The 19,754-nt window shown below is 46.3% G+C and overlaps 1 protein-coding gene across 1 annotated transcript in view; it reads right to left on the bottom strand.

The window, feature by feature from the left end:
• Window positions 1–2,923: 2,923 nt before the first annotated feature.
• Window positions 2,924–19,754, bottom strand: part of cfap100 (cilia and flagella associated protein 100) — a 48,692-nt gene continuing 31,861 nt past the window's right edge. The window contains exons 7-15 of the mRNA XM_060835822.1: window positions 18,908–18,988; window positions 17,864–18,045; window positions 16,231–16,315; window positions 15,202–15,259; window positions 9,059–9,210; window positions 7,835–7,970; window positions 6,705–6,907; window positions 4,121–4,214; window positions 2,924–3,267 (exon numbers count right to left, since the gene is read on the bottom strand). Of these exons, the coding sequence (XP_060691805.1) occupies window positions 3,151–3,267; window positions 4,121–4,214; window positions 6,705–6,907; window positions 7,835–7,970; window positions 9,059–9,210; window positions 15,202–15,259; window positions 16,231–16,315; window positions 17,864–18,045; window positions 18,908–18,988 (1,108 nt within the window). The 3' untranslated portion in view covers window positions 2,924–3,150. The remainder of the gene's footprint in view (window positions 3,268–4,120; window positions 4,215–6,704; window positions 6,908–7,834; window positions 7,971–9,058; window positions 9,211–15,201; window positions 15,260–16,230; window positions 16,316–17,863; window positions 18,046–18,907; window positions 18,989–19,754) is intronic.

Below are 19,754 nucleotides of genomic sequence, written 5' to 3'. Positions count from 1 at the left end.
ACAGTCCCATTTGCCCCATGTGGGGATTGTGAGAAAGAATTCTATTATCCATTCCAGGTGGAAATCCTTTGGTGCAGTCACATTGGGGAGAGACCATAGGTGGGATGAGATTTTGTCTACCTCCTCTTTTTTTTAAACAGTGGCTTTATATTTGCTTGTTTTCCAATTTGCTGGAACTGTCCCGGAGTCCAGCAAATTTTTGGAAAATTACCCCAAGTGAGGTATGGCTCAGGTACAGGCCATGGGATCAAGGGCATCCTGGAGATAAAAAGGGGATACAGAAGTTTTCTGAAGAACAAAGTCAGGAGGGTGAAATAGAGGCACGAAACAGCTTTGGTTAAGAAGATTTGGGTGAATTCAAAAAGATTCTTTAAGTATATTAAAGTAAACAGAACAACTAGAGAGAGAATAGGACCAGGCGTGTGACAGTGGCTCAGTGATTAGCACTGCTGCCTCACAGCACCAGGGAGACAGGCTCAATTCCAACTTTGGGGAACTGTGGAGTTTGTACATTCTCCCCGTGTCTACGTGGGTTTCCTCTGGTTACCTCCAGTAATCTGAAGATGTGCAGGTTGGTTAAATCAGTCATGCTAAATTGCCCATAATGTTCAGTGATGTGTAGGTTAGGTGCAATAGTCAGGGGTAAATATAAGATAATGGGGAGGGGGATAGGCCTGGGTGGGTTATTCTTCAGAGAGTCGGTGTGGACGTGTTGGGCCGAAGGGCCTGTTTCTACACTGTAGGGAATGTACAATTCTAAAAGAATGCTTCGGGTAGTTACGACATCTTATGCTGACAGTGCCAATCTAAGATAAAATGACTAGAACAGCGTACTGGGTGACTCTGGCGATGTTTGGAAACACTGATACAAAGAATAGCTGAAGTATGAGATGCTCTCCCATTATAAGCAGTACATGTTAGACCACAATTATTTCAAATCTACAGATCCTTGTGAAAGTTTATGGATCTACGGATAGTAAATGGAATTTGTATCTTTCAGTGGTAGAACAGGATCAAGGGTTTGAGTAATCCATTCTTTCTCCTAAATATCTCCTGGTCAGGGCATATACCTTTTGAGTCCCTTCCTCACCACCCCCCTCTGAGATTCTATTTTGATTTGATCACTAGCCCCTTGCCCAATTTTTGATTGTGCAGAAAGGCTCTGCTTGTCACTAGCCACCCGGGTGTTTCCTTTCTCCCTGACGGTGGAATATGAATAAAGATTTCTGTGCTCGTTGTTCTTCACAGTGTCCTGCATATCTGAAAATGTGTTGCTGGTTAAAGCACAGCAGGTTAGGCAGCATCCAAGGAACAGGAAATTCGACGTTTCGGGCATAAGCCCTTCATCAGGAATGAGGAGAGGGTGCCAGGCAGGCTAAGATAAAAGGTAGGGAGGAGGGACTTGGGGGAGGGGCGATGGAGATGTGATAGGTGGAAGGAGGTCAAGGTGAGGGTGATAGGCCGGAGTGGGGTGGGGGCGGGGAGGTCAGGAAGAGGATTGCAGGTTAGGAGGGCGGTGCTGAGTTGAGGGAACCGACTGAGACAAGGTGGGGGGAGGAGAAATGAGGAAACTGGAGAAATCTGAGTTCATTCCTTGTGGTTGGAGGGTTCCCAGGCGGAAGATGAGGCGCTCCTCCTCCAGCCGTCGTGTTGTTATGTTCTGCCGGTGGAGGAGTCCAAGGACCTGCACGTCCTCGGTGGAGTGGGAGGGAGAGTTAAAGTGTTGAGCCACGGGGTGGTTGGGTTGGTTGGTCCGGGCATCCCAGAGGTGTTCTCTGAAGCGTTCCGCAAGTAAGCAGCCTGTCTCCCCAATATAGAGGAGGGTGCAGCGGATGAGGTGCTGGGGAAAAATAAGCACTACTGCTGTTAGGCAAAATCCCCCCTCCCCCAAAAAAACTGTATTCAAGTGGTTAGAGCTGCAGTCACTGGTGATCATATTGTTGATGGAGGAAATACATAAGAGACCTCTTCACCTTCCAGAGGATTTTTTTTTGCTGGTAAATACAGGCTGGTTTGATCATTCTAAACCATTCCAAAGCAGCAGAGATGAAACGAGCCTGTGCTGAAAAAAAAATACCAATTGAATCTACATCTCCACAGAAAGTAGGAAAGCATCTGGTTTTGAAACAAGGGACAGTTAATGATGTTACTATATTCCAATACTAGGATGGTGAGTGACTTGGAGGGGAACTTGCAGGAGGTGCTCCTAGATGGAAGTGGTCATGGATTTGGAAGGTTTTGTCTGAGGATCTGTGGTGAATTTCTGCAGTGCATCTTGTAGACAGTACACAATGCTGCGAGTGAGCATTGGTGGTGAAGGAGTGGATATGGAAATGTTGATTACAGTTTCAGCATAACATCCCTGCTCTCGTATTCTACGCCCTGGCTAATAAAGGCAAGTATCCCATGTGCCCTTTTACCTATCTTATCGATCTCTGTTGCTGCCTTTAGTGATCTGTCCGTATGCACAAGGCCCTTCTGATCTTCAGTACTTTCCAGGGTCCTGCCATTCATCATTTGGTTCATAAAGTCAATGAAAAGTATTTTGACTTGAGTATGTATGAAAGAATGGGATTCGATGTTGACCATGGTATTGAGTGAGATTTTCAAACTCACCTGCACAAAATCTCAATTGATCTTAAGTTGGTAGCACATGCACAATCTCACTGAGATTAGGATGAATCATTCCTGCAAATTGTTTTTGAATATGCTCTACAATGAAATTGATGCCAATCTAAACGTTGCCAACTGCAGAAGGATCAGGAGTTGCTGTTTCTTACCCTGACAGTGCTGTGGCCTGTTGTAATGCAGAGTCCTCGTTTGTAGTAGTTAAAGCTGGTTTGAAATTGATCTTCTCTGACTCCTCACAGAGACAGGAAAATAGTCACATTTATTTCAATCATTTATACTATCTGTGAACACATACTACAAACTTACACTGCTCCATAAACGAGAAAACTTAAAACTGCTCAGACTTTATAAAACGTTTTGGATGCTTGCAGCTGAGATTGTGCCTATGGGGATTGCTGAGATTTGAAAAGAAACATCATTGGAAACTGCTTGAACTAAAACTCCATTGCAAGCCGTGAGCAGTGGGGAAAGTACACATGCAGTGATTCCAGTGAGATGCAGAACTTCATAAGCATGGATTTACATGCTAAAGTAATACTCGTTCTCCTCCTTTTCCTTGTCAGTGGTGATCTGGTTCTGTTTCTCCAGCTCCTTCATTAAAGGCGGCTTTGATCGATACACAAGTTTCCTCCCGGTCTGTGAAGATGAGCAGGAATTAGTGTCAGAATGCTTAAAGCACTTCAGCCACCTGGCAGTGCCTGTGGTCAGCAGAAATATCAATAACTCCCAGTTTGAGTTTAGATTAGATTACTTACAGTGTGGAAACAGGCCCTTCAGCCCAACAAGTCCACACCGACCCGCCGAAGCGCAACCCACCCAGACCCATTCCCCTATATTTACCGCTGCCCCTGACACTACGGGCAATTTAGCATAGCCAATTCACCTGACCTGCACATTTCTGGATTGTGGGAGGAAACCCACGCAGACACAGGGAGCATGTGCAAACTCCACACAGTCAGTCGCCTGAGGTGGGAATTGAACCCGTGTCTCTGGTGCTGTGCGGCAGCAGTATTATGGCTTTGAGACCTATGCCAGGAATTTGAGCAGAATATATCCCAACTGCCACTTGCAGTGCCAGCCCTGTCAGAGGGCCAGCTCTGGAGGGATCAATGACCAAGCTTCACAGATTTAAGGTAAGGTGCAGGAGGTTTAGACAGGATGTGAGGATAATATTTTCACCCAGAGGTTGGTGGGATTCTGGAACTCTGACTGTTAACGCTGGTAGAGGAAGAAACTCTCATTACATTGACCAAGTATTGAAATGTGTACTTGCAATGCCAAGGCATTCAAGACTATGACTAAGTGCTGGAAAATTGGATTAGAATGGGTAGCAAGCTGTTTTTTGACACAACGGGCAGAAGGGTTCTTTTCTGTGCTGCAGACCTCTCTGACTGTGAAGTGGGTGTATAACAGGGAGCAGAGCTTTAATCAGCTCAGGGGTGAGCATGGGGAGATTGGGGCAAGAAAAGTTCTCTGACATAAACCTGACCTTTTTCTGGTGCTCAGCCTGCGATCTGATCATTGCTCGGTGGATTCGCTCTTCCTGGTGAAGCTTCTCTTCCATCAGTCTCTCCTCCCTTACCCTGTGAGTGAAACAGAATCAAAGAACTCATGGTTTGGAGATGCCGGTGTTGGACTGGGGTGTACAAAGTTACAAATCAGACAACACCGGGTTCTAGTCCAGTAGGTTTAATTGGATGCACAGTAGCTTTTGCAGTGCCACTCCTTCAACCACCTGATGGAGAGGCGCTCTGAAAGCTAGTGCGCTTCCAATTAAACCTGTTGGACTATAACCTGGTGTTGTGTGATTTTTAATAAAGAACTCAATGTGTGATTCAGACAAGGCTGGGGCTGAGCCTGAGGCTGGTGAGAACAATCACAGGCCTCCTGAAGGGCTCCATAACCTTGTGTAATGCATTCTCCAGGTGTGGATATCACTGGCTAGGCCAGTAATCCCTACTAACCCCTGAGACGATGGTGGAGAGCCACCTTCTTGCTCAGCCATTGTAGCAGGCAGTTAAGAGGCAATCCCATTGCTCTGGGACTGGGTCATAGACTGCAGGCTGGTAACCTGTCGCCAAAAGGAGCAGGATGAATGAGTGAACCAGGTGGGCTTTCACAACAAGCCAGCAGCTTCATAGTTAACACCTACTGAAACTAGGTGAAAGTGAGGACTGCAGATGCTGGAGATCACAGTCAAGACTAGAATGGTGCTGGAAAAGCACAGCAGATCAGGCAACATCCAAGGAGCAGGAAAATCAATGTTCTGGGCAAAAGCCCTTCATCAGCCCTCCACAACCATTCATTCCTGATGAAGAGCTCCTGCCCGAAACGTCGATTTTCCTGCTCCTCGGATGCTGCCTGACCTACTGTGCTTTTCCGGCACCACTCTAATCCAGACTCTGATCTCCAGCATCTGCAGTCCTCACTTTCGCCTAGTTGATTTTAATCTTACTGTGAATCCTCTTGCAAGAATGCCTACCTTGAAGAAGTTCTCTCCCTCTCTCTATAAAGATCTCAGTGAGTCTCTCTCTCACTGCAACTCCCAGGCCATCTCATACTTAGTGAAACCAGTCTAGTGTTCCTAGCTCGATACCAGGAGGCCCAGTATAAAATCCCACCAGAACCAGAGGTGTTTCATAATGTCTCTGAATGGGTTAATTAGAAAAGAAAGTGGAAATTTTAATTCCTCAGATGCAGGGACTTCAAAGCCCTTCTTTGGAATTACAATTCCGTGTTAATCCATGTTCCCGGATTGAAAGCCAATAGAGCACAGACCAGGAACTATCCAGAGGTACTCAGTGATTTTCACATTGCACAGGAGAGCACTCCCTTGGTGACCTCTCTTACCACTCACACTCCTCATCGATATCAACACACATCAACACACAAATTGGAAGCAGAGGATGCCACTGGTCCCTAGAGCCTGACAACTCGGGCATTACTGCCTCTAGGTTTAAGGCTGCAGGTAGTCTCTGTTGGAGGTGACAATACAACCATGATTCAGGCCTCTAGATCCAGACTCCACAACCAGGCAGGAGACTTAAACTTGTACATGGGATGTTGGTCAGGCATTTATTGCCCGACCATAGTTGCCCCTTAGAAGGTGGGGGTTAGCTGACTTCTTGAAACCACTGCAGTCCATGTGCTATTGGTAGACCCACAATGCCCTTGGGGAAGAATTTATTGGATTTTGACCCAATGATGTGTAGGAACGGCGATATATTTCCAAGTCAGGATGGTGAGTGGCTTGCAGGGGGTGGTGTTCCCATGTATCTGTTGCTCTTGTCCTTCCAGATGGAAGTGGCTGTGGGTTTGGAAGGTGCTGTCTGAGGATCTTTGGTGAGTTTCTGCAGTGCATCTTGTAGGTGGTACACACTGCTGCTACTGAGCGTCCGTGGGGGAGGGAGTGGGTGTTTGTGAACATGGTGCCAGTCAAGCGGGGACTGCTTTATCCTGGATGGTACCAAACGACTTGAGTGTTGTTAGAGCTGCCCCCATCCAGGGCAAGTGGGGAGGATTCCATCACACTCCTGACTGGTGCCTTGTAGATGGTGGACAGGCTTTGGGTAGTCTAAACTCCAGAGAAACTGACCTGTTGACTCAATCTGTTCTTGTTAAGGGGGGGGGGGGGGCGGTGATAGCTAAGTGGTATTAGCCCAGATTATTAATCCAGGGAGCCTGGTTCAAATCCCACCATAACAGATGGAGGAAATTGGACTCAATTAAAAACAAAATCCAGAATTAAGAGACTAACAATAGCAGTAAAACCATTACTCTCAGTAAATAACCCACCTGGGTCACCAACGTCCTTTAGGGAAGGAAACTGCCATCCTTGCCTACAGGTGACCTCAGACTCACAAGACTGATAACTGCTCTCTGGGCAGTTAGGGATGGGCAATAAATGCTGGTCTGGCCAGTGAGGCTGACATCCTGCAAACCAACAGGGAAAAACAAAATTCCCTGACACCTCAATAATTAACGAGTGAACTTCTACTATTGCAAGTCTATCCTTCCTTTGTTAAAGAGAATAAGACACCGTGTTTTTGCATCCTCTTTTCAGGTGTCTCTACCTCATCCTTCTCTCCTTTTCTTTGTTCCTTTGTGCCAGTTCCACCTTCTCTCGAGGCAGCTTCTCCAGATTCTCAAACAAGTCTTCCAGGTAGTTCTCAATACTGGTCAGCATCTGTAATGTACTCATGTTGGCCTCATTCTCACCAATACAGGCTCTGTAAACCTCTCCCACTTTCTGATCCAGAGCTTCCAGCATTTTATCCTAGGGTAAAGGATGTTTGGGGGTAAATAAACAGCAATGGTCAAGAACATAACAAACAGGAGCCAGATGTTGACCATCCATCCCCTCGAACCCACTCTGCCATGACTGATTTTCTCCCTCAACTCCATCTATCGCCATATCCCATGAATCCTTGTGTCAAACATGCAGCCTCTGAATTGAATATACACATCGGTGGAGCATCACTACCCTCTAGGGAGGAAAATGTTAAAGATTCACATGCCTCTGAGTCAAGAGGTTTCTCCTCACTTAGCCCAAAATGGCCACTCCCTTGTTCTGTGTCCCAGTGCCAGTGAAGGAACGGTGATATATTTCCAAGTCAGGATGGGGAGTGGCTTGTGGGGGTGGTGTTCCCATGTATCTGCTGCCCTTGTCCTTCTAGATGGAAGTGGTCATGGGTTTGAAAGGTGCTGTCTGAGGATCTTTTGAAGTTCTTGCAGTAGACAGTACACACTGCTGTAACTGAACTTCAGTGGTGGAGGGAGCAGATGTTGAAAATGTTGAATTAGACAAGTTACCTTGTCCTGGAAGCATTATTCCACTGTTTGTGGGAATTTTTCACCCAAGACCATTCCAACTGGAGTGGAAATAGCTGCATTTCCCTCAGGTCCAGACGTGTAAACTGTGGAAGGAGCATGTGATAACCTGAATATCCCAGCTCCTGTTCAATCACCTCAGACCCACAACTCCAGAATGGAAGAATCCTCCTCAATCCCGAGGGACTGTCGAAGGTGAAGGTGGATGGCGTGAGCGTTGCTGGAGCGACACTCATTGAAGCGAGTGAGGAGTGTTCCATCCCATTGATGGTTATGGTTGGGGTGAGAGTAGGTGTTTAAGGTGGGGAGAGGGAGGGCTGTGTGCGATAGACGTTTCCCTTGGAAGGCCTGCTCCCAGGGCAAAAGCTGATACCTGATCTTCAATTGTGCTCTGGCTGAAGGAGAACATCTTGGCTTTGAGTTCAAGTTCTGCAGCCCTGCTCTCCTCCTTGGCTACAGCTTCATTCAGCATGTTCAACTGCTGCTTCAGAAAATCTGTCTCACAATTCCTGCCAAACACAAACAGCAAAATTATCCATCATAGTTCCACAATAAAGCAAAACAGAAAGACTTACCAAACGCCTCTCCTCCCAGTAAAACAATTAACACAGGCCCTTCAGGAAACGCCAAAGGCAAATTCTGTGTTTGCTGGAGGAACAGCGAGATCCTGGGATGGGTTCAGATGCTTGCTCACTAAATGGCAGGGAACAGGGTTCAGAGAGCCCTCAGCTGTTAAACTTTATTGTTGAAGAACAGGAAGGGGCCATTAACTCCTTATACATTTTCTGCCATCAATTATATCAAATCACATAGGAGACAGAAACAGGCCATTAGTCCCAATGCTGGTATCAAAGATTGAATTTCTTGCTTTGTCTAAATCAACCATCATAACTCTCTATCTCCTTCTCCCTCTAAACTCCCCCTTAAATATCCCTGGAATTCATTTCAACCACTCCCTGTGGGAGCAAGTTCCACATTCCTGGTTAATTTATCTCCTGAATTCACTGTTGGATTTCTTGGTGTCTGCCTTAGATGGACAACTAAAAGAAGCAAAATGGAGAAGTCTGCATTGTACAATGCAGTTCGTTAATGAAAGGCTTACCTAACCTAATGAGATAATTTCCAGCCATCAGGATTAAAGGCCTGTTGCTAGGAGTGAGTCAGCGTATGCATGTTCCAGTGTTACAGTAGCAGTGATAGTGTTAACATTAATATCACTGACAGTAATGGGGATTGAGCCTGATAATTTCACACCAGAACATTGTGTATCTCTGATGTCATGTCAATAGCTATTAAAGACTGCGTAATAAACCCTTAATGTTTAACGAGATTGAGCCTGTTTCCTGCTAAAGGCTGTGTGTTGCGCCTCTCCCATTTCCATATCAGTCACAAAGACTGATAACAATAAGAAGGATTGGTGACTGTGCCAACCTAACCAAGGCAACTCCGATGGTTCTGGTGAATATGACCACAGCACATAATGTGCAGGCTGATGGGTGGAATTCACCAGTGTGTAGGATTGTTTTTGATTCTTCAGTTCTATATTGCTTCTATAACAGGATAGATGGGGGTTTGAGTGAATGATTGAAACTCTTACATCTTAAGCTGGGCAGTAGCCATGGCCTGTTTGATCTCCTCCACCGCCTCCTCAGTCTCCTGTGAGTTGAGAATGAGGGACAAGTTTTGTTCCTCCAGTTCGGTGTAGATATCCAGCAGCTGCTTGGGTTCTGTGAAGTAAAGTTCCTGTTCCTGCAGCCATCAAATCAGACACACAATGCTGACCCCAGTGAAAACAAGTCAACACCACAGCAAACAGCATTCACACTTAACACTGAAACGTCATGGAGAAACTCAGCCCGTCTGGCAGTGTCTGTAGACAGAAACAGAGTTCATACTTCTGGACAGCAGAGTGGCTCAGTGGTTAACACTGCTGCCTCACAGTACCAGGGACCCGGGTTCGAGTCCTGCCGAAGGTGATAGACTGTATGGAGTTTGCATGTTTTCGTCATGTCTGCTCTGGTTTCCTCCCACAATCCAAAGATGTGCAGGTGAATTGGCTATGTGTTAGGTGCATTAGTCAGGAGTAAATATAGGGTAGGCGTCTGGTTACTCTTTGGATGGTCGGTGTGGATCCCTTGGGCTGAATCTATTTCTATTTGGGCAGCATGGTGGTGCAGTGGTTAGCACTGCTGCCTCACAGCACCAGGGACCCAGGTTCAATTCCAGCCTCAGGTGACTATCTGTGTGGAGTTTGCACATTCTCCCCGTGTCTGCGTGGGTTTCCTCCGGGTGGTCTGGTTTCCTCCCACAGTCCAAAGATGTGCAGGTTTGGTGAACTGGCCATGCTAAATTGCCCGTAGAGTTCAGGGCTTGTGTCCACACTGTAGGGATTCTAAGTATCGAGATAAACACAACAGCTACAAGAGCAGGTCAGAGGCTGGGAACACGGTGGTGAGTAACTCACCTTCTGACTCCCCAAAATCTGTCCATCATCTACAAGGCACCAGTCAGGAGTGTGAGGGAATCCTCCCCACTTGCCCTGGATGGGGGCAGCTCCAAAAACACTCAAGAAGCTCAACACCATCCAGGACAAAGCAGCCGCTTGATTGGCACCACATCCACAAACATCCCCTCCCTCCCCCACCGACGCTCAGTAACAGCAGTGTGTACTGTCTACAAGATGCACTGCAGATATTCACCAAAGATTCTCAGACAGCACCTTCCAAACCTACAACCACTTCCATCTAGAAGGACAAGGGCAACAGATACATGGGATCACCACCCCTTGCAAGTTCCCCTCCAAGCCACTCATCATCCTGACTTGGAAATATATCGCCATTTTTTCAGTGTCGCTGAGTCAGAATCCTAGAATTCCCTCCCTAAGGGCATTGTGGGTCTACCTACAGTACATGAACCGCAGCGGGTCAAGAAGGCAGCTCACCCCCACCTTCTCAAGGGGAAGCTAGGGACGGGCAATAAATGCTGGGCCTAGCCAGTGACACCCCCATCCCACAGACATGAATAAAAAAATTGCTGTGGAATTCCCTCTGCCAGACGGCGATGCCTGCTGGGACATTGTATAATTTTATGGAGGGAGACAGGCAGATCTTTCATCAATAAAGAGTTGAAGAGGAGGTTGAAGGTTATAGAGAACAGGCAGAAAAATGAGATCAGCCATGATCTTATTAAAAGGCAGAGCAAGCTGGAGGGGCTGAATGGCCTCCTCCTGCTCCTAGTGCTGATGTTCTTATGGAACATGAGACTAGGCCATTTGGCTCCTCAAGCTCGTTGCATTGTGTTTGTGGCTAAACTGTTACTCTGTCCACTTTTCACTACATCGCCTTACCTATTGATTCTCTATTAACGTGAAATTATAGGGTAGAGGTGGGCAGGATGTTTCCACTGGGGAGAATCTAGTATGAGGGCGCAGTATTTAAAAATCCATTTAAAACAATTAGGAGGCTATTTTTTTCCCTCTTTGTGACAAGGCTCTTTGGGACTGTCTTCCTGAATGGATGGTGGGAACAGCAGAGGCCTTGAATATTTTTAAGGAAACAGATGAAAAGATTCTTGTTCAGCAAGGAGGTGATAGGTTAATCAGGAATAGAGTCATAGTCATACGGAAACAGACCCTACAGTCCAACCCGTCCATACTGACCAGATATCCCAACCCAATCTAGTCCCACCCGCCAGCACCTGACCCATATCCCTCCAAACCCTTCCTATTCATATACCCATCCAGATGCCTTTTCAATGTTGCAATTGTACCAGCCTCCACCACTTCCTCTGGCAGCTCATTCCTTACACGTACCACCCTCTGTGTGAAAACGTTGCCTCTTAGGTGTCTTTTATGTCTTTCTCCTCTCACCCTAAGCCTACGCCCTCTAATTGTGGACCACCGCCACCTCCACCAACCCCCCCCCCCCCCCCCCCCCCCCCCCCCCAGGAAGAGACCTTGACTATTTACCCTATCTATACTCACGCAATAAGGTCACCCCTCAGCGTCCTAAGCTCCAGGGAAAACAGTCCCAGCCTATTCAGCCTCTCCCAATAGCTCAAATCCTCCAACCATGGCAACATCCTTGTAAAGCTATCCTGAGGGACAGGATGTACATGTATTTGGAAAGGGAAGGACTGATTAGGGATAGTCAACATGGCTTTGTGCGTGGGAAATCATGTCTCACGAATGTGATTGAGTTTTTTAAAGAGTAACAAAGAGGATTTTTGAGGGCAGAACAGTAGATGTGATCTATATGGACTTCAGTAAGGCGTTCGACAAGGTTCCCCATGGGAGACTGATTAGCAAGGTTAGATTTTATGGAATACAGGGAGAACTAGCCATTTGCATACAGAACTGGCTCAAAGGTAGAAGACAGAGGGTGGGGTGAAGGGTTGTTTTTCAGACTGGAGGCCTGTGATCAGTGGAGTGCCACAAGGATTGGTGCTGGGTCCACTACTTTTCATCATTTATATAAATGATTTGGATGTGAGCATAAGAGGTACAGTTAGTAAGTTTGCAGATGACACCAAAATTGAAGGTGTAGTGGACAGCGAAGAAGGTTACCTTAGATTACTACGGGGGCCAATGGGCTGAGAAGTGGCAGATGGAGATTAATTCAGATAAATGGGAGGAGCTGTATTTTGGGAAAGCATGCATTAACAGGACTTATACACTTAATGGTAAGGTCCATGGGAGTGTTGCTGAACAAAGAGACCTTGGAGTGCAAGTTCGTAGCTCCTTGAAAGTGGAGTCGCAGGTAGATAGGATAGTGAAGAAGACATTTGGTATACTTTCCTTTATTGGTCAGAGTATTGAGTACAGGAGTTGGGAGGTCATGTTACGGCTGTACAGGACATTGGTTAGGCCACTGTTGGAATATTGTGAGCAATTCTGGCCTCCTTCTTACCTGAAGGATGTTGTGAAACTTGAAAGGGTTCAGAAAAGATTTACAAGGATGTTGCCAGGGTTGGAGGATTTGAGCTATGGGGAGAAGCTGAACAGGCTGGGGCTGTTTTCCCTGGAGCGTTAGAGGCTGAGAGGTGACCTTATAGAGGTTTACAAAATTATGAGGGGCATGGATAGGATAAATAGACAAAGTCTTTTCCCTGGGGTGGGAGAGTCCAGAACTAGAGGGCATAGGTTTAGGGTGAGAGGGGAAAGATACAAAAGAGACCTAAGGGGCAACCTTTTCACACAGAGGGTGGTACGGGTATGGAATGAGCTACCAGAGGAAGTGGTCGAGGCTGGTACAATTGCAACATTTAAAAGGCATCTGGATGAGTATATGAATTGGAAGGGTTTGGAGAGATATGGGTCGGGTGCTGGCAGTTGGGACGGGATATCTGGTCGGCATGGACAGGTTGGACCGAAGGCTCTGTACAACTGAATGACTCTATGACTTGCCCACCACCGATATCAGGCTCACTGGTCTACAGTTCCCTGGCTTGTCCTTACTACCCTTCTTAAACAGGGGCACCACGTTAGTCAACCTCCAAGCTTCTGTGACTATCAATGATATAAATATCTCAGCAAGAGGTCAGCAATCACTTACCTAGCTTCCCACAGAGTTCTCAGGTACACCTGATCAGGTCCTGGGGATTTATCCACTTTTATGCATTTCAAGACATCCAGCCCTTCCTCCTCTGTAATATGGCCATCTTTCAAGGTGTCACCGTCTATTTCCCTACATTCTACATCTTCCATCTCCTTTCCCACAGTAAGCATTGATGCAAAATACTCATTTATTATCTCTCCCATCTCCTACGGCTCCACACAAAGGCAGCCTTGCTGATCTTTGAGGGGGCCTATTCTCTTTCTAGTTACCCTTTTGTCCTTAACGTATTTATAAAAACCCTTTGGATTCTCCTTAACCCTATTTGCCAAAGCTATGTCATGCCCCCTTTTTGTCCTCCTGATTTCTCTCTTAAGTATACTCCTACTGCCTTTATACTCATCTAAGGATTTACTTGGTCTATCCTGTCTATACCTTACATGTGCTTCTGTCTTTATCGTAGGCAGGAATGTGGATTTAAGGTTGCAATCAGATCAGCCACTATCTTATTGAATGGCAGAGCAGACTGAAGAGCTGGCCCTTGCTCCTGATTTGTATGTCCCATGTGAAAGGGCAAACCAGATTGGGTCCAACTGACCAGGTCTTAAAGGGCTACCCTGCACAATATGGGTAGAATGTCCTCCGTCTGTGTTGCATAATTCTATAAAAACACTTGAAGTTGTGTTCCTATATCTAAGGCGTGCTGTGTATTATTGCAGGCTTAATCTGATGGCTGCTCTATGTGATTTCAACTTACTTATAGGTCTGACATCATCAGAAGCCCGTAATGAGTTGAAAGGTTCTGGAATATGGGCAGGAAAGTGGACCTGAGGCTAAGATGAGACCAGTCACAATTATAATAAATAGCGCAGCAGACTGGAGGAACTGAATATCTTCTGCCTGCTCCCAGTTCTTACATTCTTATGACTTTCCCTTTCTGTCCTCTCTCTCACTCACTCTCTCTCTCTCTCCTGCCTCTCTATTCTTTTTGATGTATGGAAACCAGAACCATAATCCACAAATGTGACTAAACACAGATTTGATTAATATTTAGCAGCTGGTTTTTCAATTCTCTCCCTGTAGAAATAAAGTCGCGGGACTGGTTTGGTGTTATTACAATATTGTTCCCAGGGGTAGAAGGGTCAGTGACCATAGGGGAGCACAGATTCAAGATAATTCACCAAAGAGAAGGAATGAATCACACAACCCTTACAGCATAAAAGGAGGCCATTCAGCCCACTATGTTCATGCTGGTTCTCTGTAAGAGCAACTGACCCCCCAGTCCATCTCTGTCACCTATTCCCTATTGATTTTTTCCTCTTCAAATAATGCTCCAATTCACCCTGGAATGCCTTGACTGAATCAGCCTCCATTACATTCTCAGGCAGTGCACTCCAGTTCCTAAGCACGTCTGTGTGAAAATGTTTTCCGCGTGTCACCATTGCTTTTTTTTTGTGAATTTAGCAAACTCCATTCTGCAGAGAGTAGTGTTCTGGAACATACTGCTTGAAAGAGTAGTGGGGGTAAATCCAAAAGGAACATTCAAAAGGGAATTGGAGAATTAATTGAACAGAAGAATTTTTAAAAATTCATTCACAGGATCAGAGTGTTACTGGCTGGCCCCAGCATTTATTGTCCATCCCTAATTGCCCAGAGGGTGGTTAAGAGTCAACCACATCACTATTGGTCTGGAGTCACATGTAGGCCAGACCAGGAAAGGATGGATGTTTCCTTCCCTAAAGGGAATTGGTGAACTAGTCGGTTTTTCAAACAATTGATAATGATTCATGGTCATCATCAGACTCTTACATCCAGACTTTATATTAAATTAAAACTTCACCATCTGCTGTGGTGAGATTTGAACCCAGGTCCCTCGACCACTAACTGGATTAATAGTATGGTGATCATACCACTAGGCCATGGCTTTCTGGAAGTGATGGCCCAAGTGGCCTCCTTCTTGATTCGCAAGAGGGTGAAAGGTTATTGAGGAGTAATCAGGTCAGCCATGCTCCTATTGGTTGGCAGAGCAGGACTGAACAAACCAGCAGCCAGAGTTCCTGGATCCAATCCAGGGACAATGAGGAAGCTGACATGAAGGTGATTCCAATGGTGTGGAACAGCCACTGATCTTTGGGACTGGACCTGGGTGGAGAAGGACAGTTTTTGTAGAGAAGTACAGGCTACGTACCTCATCGCTGTCAGACCATTCCGGCTCTGACTCTCTTGTTGAAGGGTGAGCAGAACTCCTTTAGAAGGAACAGAAACAAAGGGCTAACAGTGACACTAACACAAATGGACAAAATCTGCTAACTCCCCCTCAAGTCACCTGTCCATTGTTCTGTAGAAAATACCCCACTCCTATGAGTACATAGTCTCTTGAAAGCTGTGTCATAGGTAGACAGGGCGGTGAAGAAGGCATTTATCATGCTGGCTTTCATTGGTCAAGGTACTGAATACAGGAGTTAGGACGTTATGTTACAGTTGTATAAGTGACTGGTGAGGCCGCACTCGGAGTACTGTGTATAGTTTGGGTCACCATGTTATAGGAAAGACATGGTTAAACTGAAAGAGTGCAAAGAAGATTTACAAGAGTGTTGCCAGCACTAGTCAGCCTGAGATATAGGGAGAGGCTGGCCAGGATAGGACTTCATCCCTTGGGATGTAGGAGAATGAGGGGTAACCTTATTGAGGTGTATAGAATCACAAAGGGCATAGTTAGGACCAATGCAGATAGTCTTTTCCCCAGGAATGGGGAACTGAAAACTAGAGGGCACAGGTTTAAGGTGAGTGGGGAAAGATTTCGGAAGGACCTGAGGGGCAACTTCTTCACCCCAACAGAGGTGTGTATGTGGAATGAGCTGCCAGAGGAAGCGTTTGAGGCAGGTACAACAGCAACATGTTAAAAAACATTTGGATAGGGACATGGTTGGAAAGGGTTGAGAGGGATATAGAGGAAATGCGGGAAATTGGAACCAGCTGAGTGGGCACTGTGGTCAGCATGGACCAGTTTGGGCTGAAGGGCCTGCTTCCATGCTGTAATGCTCTGTGATACCTCACTGCTCCTGCCAACAGTATCCATGAACACTCCCTACTCAATGCCTACAGCTTCTGTTCCAGTTCCTCCTGTAACATTTGGGTGAATTCTTACAATAACAATTCTGCTTCTGTCTGTTTCCCCCAAAGGTATCAATGTTGTCGCCTCGAATAGGAAACTTACTTCCTCCTGTCGAATAAGGGCTTCACACCCAGCGTCACCGTTCGAATTTCCTGGCTTGACTGGACGTTGGACTTGCTACCATGCCCTAGTCAGAACAAAGACCACATGTTAAAACCCTTCAGAGAGAATCAGAGATCCACACAGCCAAGAAAAGGCCATTTGGCCCAACAACCAGATGAGGTTCAATGTCTTCTCCTGGAGGCCACCACAGCAGGTGAGATGTTTCTCTCTAAGCATAATCTGCTTGCTCAGTTCCCTGACCCATCCTGACACCTTTCACAAGGCTGTGAGGCTTTAGTCCAGTGCTGTAGTTTATTTGAGCTATAAAGCTCAGATGAGGGGTGAGGATAAAGCCCACGCTGGGCAGTGTAAACATTTGTTAAAAATAAAGCTGGAAATTAAAAAAAGGCATGTCTCAGGAGAAGTACCCATGAAACTAACTAACCCTGTAAGGACTTCTTACCAAACTGCTGCACATTTTCTTATGCCGCAGACAGAGTGCCACACTGTCAGAGGGTCAGTGCTGAGGGAGCACCGCACTGTCGGACGGTCAGTACTGAGGGAAAGCGGCACTGTCGGAGGGTCAGTACTGAGGGAATGCGGCACTGTCAGAGGGTCAGTGCTGAGGGAGGGCCACACTGTCGGAGGGTCAGTGCTGAGGGAGTGCCGCACTGTCAGAGGGTCAGTGCTGAGGGAGTGCCGCACTGTCGGACGGTCAGTACTGAGGGAATGCGGCACTGTCGGAGGGTCAGTACTGAGGGAATGCGGCACTGTCAGAGGGTCAGTGCTGAGGGAGGGCCACACTGTCGGAGGGTCAGTGCTGAGGGAGTGCCGCACTGTCAGAGGGTCAGTGCTGAGGGAGTGCCGCACTGTCGGAGGGTCACTGCTGAGGGAATGCCGCACTGTCGGAGGATCACTGCTGAGGGAGTGCTGCACTGTCAGAGGGTCAGTGCTGAAGAAGTGCTGCACTGTCAGAAGGTCAGTACTGAGGGAGTGCAGCACTGTTGGAGGGTCAGTGCTGAGGCAGTGCAGCACTGTCAGATGATCAGTGCTGAGGGAGTGCAGCACTGTCAGAGGGTCAGTGCTGAGGGAGGGCCACACTGTCGGAGGGTCAGTGCTGAGGGAGTGCAGCACTGTCGGAGGGTCAGTGCTGAAGGAGTGTTGCATTGTCGGAGAGTCAGTGCTGAGTGAGTGATATTGTAAACGTTGTAAAAAACCTATCTGGTTCATTCTTGGCTTGAGGGAAGGAAACTGCCATCCTTACTCCAGATCCACATCAATGTGGTTGACTTTCAGTTCAGGGTAATTAGGGACGGGTGGACTTACCCACATCCCATGCAAGATTTAAAAAATACTGTTTTTGAAAATACAATTCCACTGATTCCGCTGTAATCACTCTCCTACTGACATTCTCCAAAGGGTTTAACAAATTCAACCAACACCGTCTCCCTCCCTCAGAGCAAATCACTGCAGATGCTGGAATTTGTACTGAAAACAAAAAAAACATGCTGTAGATCACAGCGGGTCAGACAGCATCCATGGAGAGGGAGAAAGCTAACGTTTTGAGTCTGGATGACTCTCCATCAGAGCTATCCCATCATTATACTGTAACTGTTCCCATGTGGATACTCACGTCGTAAGGTCGCTGAAGGAATGGATGGTTTCAGAGGGGGTTCCTCAAATTTATCCTGTGACATCTTTGATTCCTTCTTTTTTCTCTCCCTCTCCTCCTTCCATTCTTTGGGAGATACTTTGATCAGAAAGTCCCTGTACACCTGGTAATCCTTCAGCGTCTCTTCAAATTTGACAATATCACTGCCAGATTCAGCAAGAACAAGATCAATACAAACTCAAAGCTTTATACTGGTTCCAGTTCCTCCCTCTCAGATGGGATAATGGGAAGATGAACCTAGACAGAAACTTTCTGCCATTTGGCAGAAGGGGTCTGCACACTGCATTTCAATCCTGCCCCCAGTCAGTGCCTTGGTCTCAGGAATCACTGTGAGCTGGTGACTATGTCGGCACAACCTAGTCCTAGGGTCAATCTTGTAAACCCTTTCCTCAAACATCTTTAGCCAGAAAGCAGAAATGAGGAATTAAAAATCTCACAGCCACAGAGAACAAAACTCAATAAATGAGGAGAAAATTACCTTCAATTTCTAATTGATTTTAAACCAAACTTTAACTCTTTAGCAGATGAAGTTCTCAAGTGAGATTCTGTTAACTGGTGAAGCCCTTTCAAGAAAGGAGGCCATTTAGTCCTTTGTGCGTGTGCTGGCTCTTTGATTGAGCTCATGGGTTAGTCCCTCACTGAGTTCTTTCCCTGTTGTCCTCTGGATGACTTTTTTCCAAAACTCTGTATGTTACTTACAGTGACATCTGCTTAGGCAGCATGTTACAGGTCACGCTTTAGATCAGAGTGGTGCTGGAAAAGCACAGCAGTTCAGGCAGCATCCGAGGAGCAGGAAAATCGACGTTTTTCGGGCAAAAGCCCTTCATCAGAAATAGGCGTCACAACAACTCACTGTGCAGATATCCTTTCCCTAAAGGCCCCAATGCCCCATTTAAACCCCTCCCCCTGAGATCTTTGACCAATTATCTTCAGCTTATATCCACATCTGACCCCATACCAATTCAATGGAAACAGCTTCTCTAGCCAAACTCTACATTGCCTCACTTTTTCACTGCCATCATTTGCGTTGTCACTTTCTTGATTTCAGCTACTTTCTCCAGCTTCAGTTTGGTCTCCTGTTCAGCTCTGAAAACAGAAAACAGAAACCACATTAACCAGAACCTGATAGGACAGCAGAGAGAGACAGAGAGACAGAGAGAGAGAGAGAGAGAGAAAGAGAGAGAGAGATCCCACCCTCTCAGCCAAATTGGTCTGAAGAAAGAATTTTTCAGACAATAGGATCTCACAGAAACAGTGAAACTAGGAGCAGGAGTAGGCCATTCAGCCCTTCAGCCTGCTCCACCATTTAATACAATCACAGCTGATCATTCAACTCAGTCCCCTGTTCCCACTTAGTTAAAAATCACACAACACTCAGATTGTTTGTTAAGTCTCTCATCTTTCAGAAAGACCATGTTGGTTTTAGTTTGTTCATATGTAAATCGCAAAACTTGTTTGAAAAGTTACATTCTCAAGTTCACTTTAACAATTGGTGTCATGTCGGCCCAGACAATGTATTGAAGGTGTTAACTCCCTGTGAGGCTGTCTGTGTCAGGCTGATTCTAATCTAAAAACCGGATTTACAGAATCTTACATGGATTCATGCGGTTTTTTGAGCAAAGTAAAATATAATTCTGCACGTGCAAATTCACCCCCCAAACTTATATGTGTATGTGTGCACGTGTGTGTGTGTGTGTGGGGGGGGGGGTTAATGAGTGTCTGTGAGAGGGTGTGTGTGCATGTGAGTGTGAGTGTAAAGGGGTTTAAGTCTGTGAGAGTGTTTATGTGTGAGTGTATGAGAGAGTCTGTGTGTGGGGGGGTGAGGCTCTCCTCATGGTTATCAAACTGAATG

Source organism: Hemiscyllium ocellatum, chromosome 14 (genome assembly GCF_020745735.1).
Source record: "Hemiscyllium ocellatum isolate sHemOce1 chromosome 14, sHemOce1.pat.X.cur, whole genome shotgun sequence".
In the NCBI taxonomy this organism is placed as follows: domain Eukaryota; kingdom Metazoa; phylum Chordata; class Chondrichthyes; order Orectolobiformes; family Hemiscylliidae; genus Hemiscyllium; species Hemiscyllium ocellatum.
The sequence above is the reverse complement of the archived record's forward strand: the minus strand, read 5'-3'. Positions and strand labels throughout refer to the sequence as shown.